The sequence below is a fragment of the Apodemus sylvaticus genome, chromosome 2 (genome assembly GCF_947179515.1).
Source record: "Apodemus sylvaticus chromosome 2, mApoSyl1.1, whole genome shotgun sequence".
Classification (NCBI taxonomy): Eukaryota; Metazoa; Chordata; class Mammalia; order Rodentia; family Muridae; genus Apodemus; species Apodemus sylvaticus.
The window spans coordinates 26055842-26066191 of NC_067473.1; the positions used below are offsets into that span (position 1 = coordinate 26055842).

General features: G+C 42.6%; 1 protein-coding gene across 1 annotated transcript; it reads left to right on the forward strand.

The window, feature by feature from the left end:
• Window positions 1-338: 338 nt before the first annotated feature.
• Window positions 339-9903, forward strand: LOC127677795 (disks large homolog 5-like). Its single transcript, XM_052172792.1, has 6 exons — window positions 339-385; window positions 4915-5102; window positions 5950-6109; window positions 8087-8230; window positions 8866-9049; window positions 9760-9903. The coding sequence occupies exons 1-6, from the start codon at window positions 339-341 to the stop codon at window positions 9901-9903; spliced, it is 867 nt and encodes a 288-aa protein (XP_052028752.1).
• The last annotated feature ends 447 nt before the right edge of the window (window positions 9904-10350 follow it).

Here is a 10350-nt window from a genome sequence, read left to right on the forward strand (position 1 = left end):
CAACTGGATGATCTAGAAAATATCCTGAGTTAGGTAACCCAGACACAAAGGAACATACATGGTATTTGTTTACTGAAAAGTTGATATTTGCCCTTAAGTTCACAATGTCCATGATACAACCCAAAGACTCTATGGACCTTAGAAGGAAGGGAGACCAGGGCATGGCTGCTTCAGTCCTGCATTGAGGGGATATCAGGATGATGGTGGGAAGTAGAGGTAGAGGAGACCTGGGAGAGACAGAGTTGAGGGAGGAAATGAGGGGCAGTATTAGGTACTGGAGAAGATAGGAGAGAAGGAAAGAGGGTCTGGAAATGGAACAAAAATATGTAGCAGGGGGGATGAGGAACTGGGTTAGCCACGTGAGGGACCCAGACACCAGGGAAACGTGAGGTTCCCAGGACCCAAGGGGGAGGATTTTAGCCCTAATGTGCAGAAAGGGGAAATAGAACCTGTAGAGACCACCTGCATGGGATAGGTACACCTCCACACACTCAAACAACCCTGTGACCCCCCTCCTTAAAGGGATTATGCCACACACTCATTTTGAAATTTTAACCCATAAATGTTCCTTAGCAAAGTAAGAAGAGGGACAACAAATGGAGCAGAAACAGAAGGAAGGGACATCCAGGGGCTGCCCTACCTGGGGATCCATCATAACTGCAGACACTGATGGTGTGGTCAAGAGGTGTTTGCTGACAGGAAACTCTTGTGAAGGTTCTTAGGGAAGTCCAGCAGGCAACTTACCCTTGGTGCCACCCATTAGACTGAGGTCAGGGAAACTGGTGGGGAAACTAGGGGAAAAGCTGAAGGGTCAAGGGGAATTGCAACCCCACTGGAAGAACAACATCTATTGCCAGGATCACCCAATGTTCCCAGTGAGTAGACCATAAACAGAGGAGTGTACAGGGAGGGATCTTTAGCTCCAGATACATTGTAGCAGAGGATGGCCCTGCCTGACAGCAATGGGAGGAGAGGCCCTTAGTCCTGTGGAGGAATGATGCCCCAGGGTAGTGAGATGCTGAATCTGTAGGGCAGGAAAGGGTGAGTGGGGGAGGTCCTCATACAGGCAAAGGGGAGGGAGAAAGGGACGATGTGGTTTGAGGGGTTGTTAGAGGCATAACCAGGAATTAGTATATCATTTGAGATGTATTCGAATGGAATGATTAATAAATACATTTAAAACAATACACATATGCCAATCATTTAATTTTCACAATGAAGACTCAGGTGCCAGATGCTGGGGTGAAAACCTGCCAGGTCAGAGAGGCAGGGAAAGTCCTCAGCTGACTTTGCTACCTGCTGACCTCCCAGAAGGAAAGCATTCTTTAACCCTTTCCACATTGTTTTAAATATCTTTCAACTTAAAGACTTTCCTTTTGTTTAGTTATATTGATTCCATTTCAACTGGTTCCTTTCTCTGCCTCTTGTCCTGAAGTTGGCAGTCTTTTGCCTTGAAATAAAGGTGTGTACTTGGGCTAAGCCAATGGACAATAAAGTACTTGTTTACAGTAAACAGAAAGCTCTTGGGTTAAAGGTCTATGCTAGTTCTGAGCTACACCATAAAAAAATGTATTCTGTAAATAACACAATCTTGGGGTTTACAATGTAAATGAATAAACTGCAATATAACTTAGCAATGTTCTCTCTGCTATAGAAATCATGATGGGAACACCATGGTCCCAAGGAAAATCAGAACTGGACTCTTGAAGCTGTTGCACATGACCAACGAGGACCTAAAAAGCACCAAAGAGACTCATAATCCTTATCACAAGGGATAAATTACCCATTCCTCTTGTCACATATTTTAGGCCAAGATATCACCATTCCTGTCCTTGGCTCCTTGTTCTAGGTGCTGCTGAAGGGAAGGGTTGGTGTCCAGGGGTCACCCAACAAACTACAGGAACACTGAATTAAGTTGAACAGTGAAGGTTTGATGAATACACACCCCAAGATGGAATGAGGGCAACAGCTCAAACCTGAGCAGGAGACATTGTAGCAGGGTATGGCCTTGCCTCAACATGTGGGAGGCCCTTAGTCCCATAGAAGATTGATCCCCTAGTGGAGTGGAGTGCTGAAGCAGAAGGGGAGGAGAAGGTGCGTGGGTGGGGGAGAACCATCATACAAGCAAAGGGCCCTGACTCAAGCCATTTTAGATGTAATAGTACATATTGACTTTGAATTTGATGGGTGCTAGGTGAAGGATATAGATGTGAAATTTCCTGAGTAAAATCCTCACAACATACAGTACATAACATGGTACATGGACAGCATGACCCTGGTCTCAGTCAAGATTTTTTTCTTTTGTTTTACATGAAGGACTTGGAGGCATGTTACAACAACAGTATGAAATAAATGGCGAGCAATTGACAAATTTGTTACAGTTATGCAATGGCACAAAAAATTATCAGAAAAAAATGTATCATTATGAAAATTTTCTGCATGACCTTACCATGTTTAGACAAGTTCTGTGGCCTCAACAGGTGATCCTTGGAAGGAGAACGGAAAAGGTGTATGTTGCCTGAAATGAGGGGCCTGAGCAGTGTTGCTCAGCCTTCTCAGTGACAATTGCACCTCACTCTGTCCCTGCAGAGGATCCCAAAGTGTCCTTCCAGCTTACCTGTGAACCAGTCTAGGCACACAAAAGCCAGGAACCAGTGATGGTGTCCCACTCCTCACTTATGCTCCATTTTCAACAATGTACATGTAGAAGCAAATACAGCGAGGCCACTTGGCATTCATACTCTTCACATCTTACTGAGGACAGCAATTACTTGACTACACCCAAATCTATAAAATATGTGGGCACTAAGGAAGTATATCAAGATAAAGCTAGGAGAGAGGTGCATGAACTCTGCCCTGGATTGAATACAGAAATGTGTGGGTGGGAGACACATGTATGGTTAAATATCCCACTAAGTTCACATTGTGTCTGCTTGATTTACTCTCAGGGCAAGGAAGTATAGTATCTCTAATGGTGTCTGTCAAGTCCCTCGAAAAGTTCACTGGGTTTTGGCCTCAGCACTTGATATGTGGTGATGTGGCAGTGGCACTCAGGAAAGCTAGAGATTGTAACTGGCACAGTATCAAGCTAGCAGCAGTGGATAATACTCACTTGTCCAGATGGTGATACACACACTCATTATTTCTTTTTTTAAATATTTTTATTTTCTATATTCTTTGTTTACATTCCAAATGATTTCCCCTTTCCCAGATCCCCCCTCCCCATATGTCCCATAAACCTTCTTCATTTCTTAATGTGAACCCAGGGCAAGAGAGAACAAAATCCTTAGAAAAGAAAGAACATTTCCCCTTTTCCATCCTCTCAGCAAGAAACACTTGTAGAGAGAAAATGGTAAATTCATTAAAACAGACAAAGATTGGTAGGTGAAGCCTTGAATGGAGGATGTGTTTCAGTGTTTTCTCTGAAACCCAGTCTTAAAAATTCCATTTCATCCTCTACCTGGCCTCCCAGGCTAACCTTCACCTCAGATAATCCTGCTTCCACTTTACTGTTGTTAGGCTTACAAGTGGGGCTCCTAGGAATGGTGGGACAGGACTAGTCACTGACAGAGACCTGGGTTTTCTAATGCTGAGGTGTGTACCCACCAGTGTAGCTACAGACATTTTGTTCTATGTCAGCTCCCTAGTTCAGATTGCTGCTATAATGTGCCTGCCAAATCACTGACACAGAAAAGTAATTTGTCTCAGAGGAAGGTCATGTTGACACATACTCTTATGTTCTTTATGATATTTGTTAAATTTATCATATTCAACAACATTTACACAGGACCCATCAAATTAATGGTCAATATACAATCTTATATCTAAAATGACCTGATCAGAAATGAGCCCTGGACACTACCAACAATTTCAGAGAAGCTAAGTGTACTTTGGGTTTGTTTGTTTGTTTGTTTGTTTGTTTTTGTTTTTTGCTTTAGAAGTTGATGAATATAGATGTTTGTAGCCATGGCTCAGCTCCCAAAATCTAATATGTAGTCCTGTTCAATCAGTATTATGGTCTGCATTAATTAATCCATCCCTGTTTGATTGAGAAAGTTGTTTTTTCTGGTTTGTGGGGCCAATGATGAACCCAAGCACAAGATGATAGGCCCTTGCTCTATGCACTAACATACATCTATTATATTTTCATACACCCTTACCAATTTTGACTATTTTATTTTGTTCTGACATAATCTCATTGTATAGATTATAGAGGGCTATAAGCAATCCTCCTTTGGTGACACTGGTGCAGAAATGAGACACTGCCTGAGGGCCTTTCCATTGGTGGCTCCAATATTTTACTTTCCTCTGCCAACTGATCTCCTGACAGTTGCCAGAACCATGAGGACTGCTACTAACTCTCTCTCTCCCCTCCCCTCTCTCTCTCTGTTAAGTCATCTTGGGGCAGCTTTAAAAAAGCTAAGCACAAGATATCATGAGTGTAGCCCCTAACACACATCCACATATTACCCTGCCCTGCAGGCTCTGCCTGGATGTAATTTCATGCACCTCAACCAAAGACAGGAGAACTATTGACTGCACTTTAGAACTGGAGTTATTTCTCAGTACATTTTAAAGGTTTATATTGCTGAATGAAAAAAATTTGAGAAAGGATGAGACATTTCTGAGAAGCATGTGAAAAGGAAACCCTCAGTTAGAAACACAGGGATTACTGGGGTGATGGCAATTAAGCCTAAGTAAAACATGGACTTGGAAGGAAGATGGGCTCAGTGACTATGCCCCAGGAGAGTCTTCAGGAAAGAGCACTTAAGCTTCATGTTCAATACAGGGGGGGGGAAATTAGCAGGGAGTGAAAGGCTGTATGTAACCCATGACATCAGCAGTCCCGTCTTGAACATTCTATAGTCTTCCAGAGAGTTCTTAGCATGAGCTGTGATGTCACCAGTGTTGTAGCAACAGCAGAGCATTGAGGTTTCTTAGTCAGTGTCTAGAGGATATACTGATAGACATGTTTGCCCGACTCAGAAAACTCTTTCGGAGAACCAATGTGGATGGGAGAGAGACTAGAGAAAGGAGGAAGAGGGCTGGCCTTTCACCTGAGAGTAATGAAGGACAAAGGAGGTGGTCATGGAGAATGTGGAGTAAGTACTGGGAAGTGGATATTGAGCTTCCTGGCAGGGTGGCCCGAGCTGGCCTTTCTAGCAAATTCCAATTCTTCACTTTCACTGAGTATTGTGGTTTTTACTTGGGGACAGAATGAGAGCATCAGGAGTCACAGAGGATCTAACCTACACCAATTTAGGGAAGGGCATCACTACCTTCACTACCTTGCTTCTAGCTTCAGCTTCTCTGACAATAGTACCAGGGAGAGATTTGTGCCCCTGCTGATAACCTCTTGTTCTCAGAACTACTCTGACTTCCTCTCCCTCAAAGTTCCCACCTTAGCTTTCCCACTGGTTGTGGGTGGCAGGAATTATTGTACTGTAACCAAAGACCTATAAGAGTTGATAAACCCAGCAGAGATTCCATCCTGTGGCCATTTCTGGAGTGCTTGTTGTTTCAATAGAGGAAATAAATCAGTGTGTTCTCCCCCTGCAGGATGTTTTAAGGCCATTTCCTGGGCCTAGAGTAACAGGATAGGAGATCTGAACATCATACAGCACTCAAGTACTTGTGAATAGTGAATTTACAGTGTGACTTGTGAAACCAGAGGACTAAGGACTCTGAAGCCAAGTTGTACTCTGTGCATTTGGTAATAAGCCAGGAGAAGCCACCTCTGTGGTCATCATAAGAATACATAGGGAGACAGAGAACACACATGGCTGCTTACATCTCCTAGTCTCTATAGAGTGATGGGAGAACTGAGATCCACTGAGGATGCATCTAAAGCCTGGACGAAACTTTGTGTGGTGTCACTGGGTTCTAGGCCTGTTGTCTACTTTATAGGCTTCAAAAAATGTAAGTTCACTTGTTTTCTTTTACCTATAGGGGCTGGCAGGCAGACATCATCCCCTGCAACTGTTCTAAACAAGAACCAGGCCAAGGAGGAAGAGGAGAGGCTGACCAGAGCGCTGCAGCTCGTTACCCAGGAGAGAAATGAGCTGAGAGATCGCTTGATCTATGTCACAGAGGGAGCCATGAACAAGAGGTATGCATTGCTCCAAATGCTGTGGTGTTCATCTGGAGTCAATGCCACCCTTGTCTTTTTAAGGCAGTTGATCATAGGAAGGTGTATCTTCATAATATCCCGGTGTCAAACCTCATGTCCCTAAATACTTCTTAGAGGAGAGGCAGAACCTGAAGCTTGAACAGGAGTAAGATGGGAAATGGACTCTTCTGCTTCCTCCAGGTCACAAGTGGGACTTGTGGTCTGAGTGAAGAATTCAGGGATAGAGGCAATGGTCAGTGAGTTGCCAGAGTGCTTTTGGAAAGCCCTTGAAAGGAGATGCTTTTGTGAGATTCTAGAAGCTGAGATTTTGTGGTGAGTGTTTGTACTGGACTGACAGGTGACTGAGTGCTGTAAACTGCTAGATGCAGATGGAGGGCGTGGTCCCACATTGCTCATCTCAGTGCTTGACTAGATGTCTGAGGCTCTGCCTGTTCCTCTTTCTCTGAGTGACTTATACTCTGAAACTGTAATGTTGCATGCATTTCTTCTGAATCTGGTGTTCTCTCTGCTTCTGTCTCTGATTCACTCTCTCTCTCTCTTTCTGTTACTCTGTCTCTTTTTTCCCTTGCATGTGTGTATACATGTGTGTATATCTGTTTCTGTGTGTATGCATGTGTGTGTGCACATGATTGTGGTGTCTCTTGTGAATTAATTTTTGCATGTTTATATTTCTCTCTACTTTTTTTAAATTCAGGGATCTATGACATCCAGTGTACGCTGAGACCATATTGTTGCATACACTTCTGCTGATTCTCATTGTATTCTCTCTGGTTCTGTCTCTGTCTTTATTTCTCATTCTCTGGCTCTGTGTCCTTTTCTCCTAATGTGTGTGTGCCAGTCTATGAGTCTATTTGCTTCCACGTGTGTATACAAGTGCTTCTGTTTCATATGTTAATTTTTACCTCCACACTTTGGAATCTTGTGGTCTGTGTATTGGACTGAGGATTTATATACAGTTTCAAGGTGATGTGAGTCCTGATGTCTGGGAACCCCCACTTTAAATAGCACTGTTCCTTCTCTTTATGGGGACATTTATGTAAACAGTTGCACCTCTTGGGTAGATTATAAAGCATTGGTTATGTCTGGTCTCATCTCAAGAATTATGTGTAATGTCTGCCTCTGAAGTGTTAGTTATCGTGGAATTATAGTCCCTGTTGTCAAAACAGGGAAAATATAATCACAAGTGTCTAGTTGGCAACGACCTACGGCCTAGGCTATTGAGAGCACAAGGGGCTAGACTGCCACTCCAGAGCTAATGAGTAAACACAGGGAGCCAGGGCACCCTGCATCTGGATACATAGCTTATGCTGTCCTTGGGAAACATAAAAAGTTTCCAAAGATGAAAAAGATCCCAGCATGTAGAAACCAGGAATTGACCTTCCTGTGCTGGGAGTACAAGACCCAGTCTGTGTTCATGTGCTCTTAGAACAGAGGAATGGCCCCTGGTTAAGGAAAATAGTAGCAGTATGGGGCAATACCAGAACAGGGAGTGGGAAGGGATGGATGAGGGAGTAGGGGGAGGGAAGAGGGCTTATGGGACCTTTGGGGAGTGGTAAGCCAGAAAAGGGAAAAACATTTGAAATGTAAATAAAAAAATATATTGAATAAAAAAAAAGAAACAGGTTTTCAGCCAGGCCATGGTAGCACATACCTGTATTCCCAGCATTTGGAAGGCAGTGCCAGATGGATTTCTGAGTTTGAGACCAGCCTTGTCTACAGAGTGAGCTGCAGGACAGCCAGGGCTACACAGAGAAACCTTGTCTCAAAAATACAAATATATATATATATATATATATATATATATATATATATATATATATATATATATAAATTATATAAATTTAAATATAAATAAATAGATAAATAAAATACTTAGATGTGTATGTGTCTTGGTTTCTGAAAAGGTGTTTTTTAAAAAAAGCACATGTTTATAGAGTTCTATCTTCCTGGGGACAGGCCATACTACACACCAAATCCATTATATGAAAAACTGAAGTTAAAGGAGAAGGAGATTATGACATTTCTACACACCTTAGAGAAGGAGAACATTGAGGCCAAACAGACCTTTCAGGATCTCAAGAAGGAGATTAACTTCTATCGGTAAGTACTGTTCATGGAGGTCACCAGGTGTGCAATGGCCATTTCTGACTTCCTTTGTTCCTGGACTGGAGAGTCTGCAGGTCTGATTCTATCCCTTCTGCCTTTTAGCCATCAGTGTGCCTTCAGACTTCTCCTGTCAGTTTCAAACTCTGTAAGAGACTGTTACTCATCCTAACATTGTCCAGGCATCATCAGGAGCCTCTCATTAGAAGAGTGATTCAGATCATGAGAGGGTTATGGTATAGTTCTAGGTCTGTGGGACTCAGGCATGGTTTTACAGAGCTAAATGTGATCTAACAAAAGGATACAATGCCCTCCTCCTGATTCTACTGAATGCATTGAGGGTATCTGCAACCTACTAATTGATGTTGCTGAAATGCATTGGGCTGTCATGGATAGTTTCAGATCCCTTGCTCTTTGGAGAGACATGCAACCTTATTGGTGTTTGGGCTGCAGCAATCATTTATTTCTTCCCTCATGTTGCTATTTGCTGTTTGTGTACCTCTCAAGAATGTATTGAGATGTATTGCATTAGGTATTCCTGGGAACCTAGGTCCTGGTGGGGTTAATGGGACCTTCATGTAGGAATGGGAGGAGGAGCCTGCAGGATCTTACCATGAAGATTGTGTCTCTAGCAACCTGCATAGCCGGCTCCTGATGCAGAAGAACATTATGAATAAGAGATTGGTTACACTGAAGCAGGAGAACAAGGAAGTACATGCTGATTGGACCATCATTCAGCAATACCTGATTGACTTGAGCCTGAATGATAAAGATGAACAGGACAAGACCAGCATCCTCCAGGGCCAACAACATCAGGTAGGTACAAGCAGCTCAGCCTGGCTTATACTGACTGATAATATTTTCCCATTGCATCCATCTTTGCTTTCACACAGCACCATTCTAATGCAAAGTCCCAAGCAGCCACCCACCTCATGGAATATAGTTGGTCATTGCTAGGGCTATACACATTCTGGGTTGTGAACCTCTTGAGATAAGCTGAAATATGGCAAGTATACCTTTCTACTCCTCTTTATTCTGAAGACCAGTAAGGGTGATAGATCAATATCATGCAGCATTCCTACACCTGCTCATGATACGTGGACTGCTTTGCAGAGCTTTGGGTAAGTTCTGGGTCCTGTGACAGAGGTCACGCAAGGATCATGTGACTTCCCAAGTGGGAAGCAACTTGCAGTGTTAAAATTCAAACACTAATAAGAGATATGTTATTCTCCTTGTCTTTGATCTGTGTGGCATGTGGCATTTTCCTTTCCTTCTGTAACCCAGTGAGGTCTCTTCCAATTGACCATTTCTTGGTGTGCCCTGATAAAAATGAGTAGCAGCTTGTCAGCCCATGTAATAGGTTAATGTTGCTGGATATTTTGCTGTGTCTACAGTTGTAACAGCAATGGTATCAGTTAAAAGATCAATGGTAACATTCCTGTTGAGAGGGTGGGAGGCAGCAGGCTGACAGCTGACATTTAGGTTCCCAACAAGCCTCTGTCTTAATAACTGCCTTCCTCTTCTAGAATGCAGAAAGTGTAGCAAGAGCTGAAATTTCCACAGCCCAGGAAGAGGGCTTCCTGCAGAATGAGTTACCACTTCAGGAAGCCCCTGATGAGCTCCATCCTCAACAGCCACAAAATTCCTTGGATGAGTCTTCTACCACATAATTCAATTCCTCAGGTTGAATAGGCACTAACTACCTAGCCAGGTAGCCAATCAATTCAGCAATTTATTCCCTATCCTGTACAAACAATACCCCTTGGGGGAGAACTGAGGTGACTTCCCTGTGACCACATGTCCAAGAGAAGAAACAGACTGTATGTCCCTGTTGCTGAAAGTGTAGTGAGAACTCTGGTTCATAAAATTTACTGTTAGAGTTTTGATTGCTGTTTGATTTTTTTTTTTTTTTTTTTTGCTGTTTTGTTACTTGTTATGTTATTGGATATTATATATTATTATTATTGCTTTTTTTTCCTTATGCTTTTCACTGTTTATAGTAATTATCTTTTAAAGCCTGTTTTTGAAATGTATTTCTGATGAATAAAAATTTATTTGTAACTCCTCACTTTTGAGACAATATACTTTTTCAGGTTTTCTGTCCTATCCTGTAGACA

Bases quoted from the DNA above. Each gene is read 5' to 3' on its own strand.
- LOC127677795 (XM_052172792.1), top strand. From the start codon at position 339: ATGAGGAACTGGGTTAGCCACGTGAGGGACCCAGACACCAGGGAAAC. The intron at 5,103-5,949 runs GTAAGTACTGGG...TTTTACCTATAG, and splicing joins GTGGTCATGGAGAATGTGGA to GGGCTGGCAGGCAGACATCA. The intron at 9,050-9,759 runs GTAGGTACAAGC...TTCCTCTTCTAG, and splicing joins TCCAGGGCCAACAACATCAG to AATGCAGAAAGTGTAGCAAG.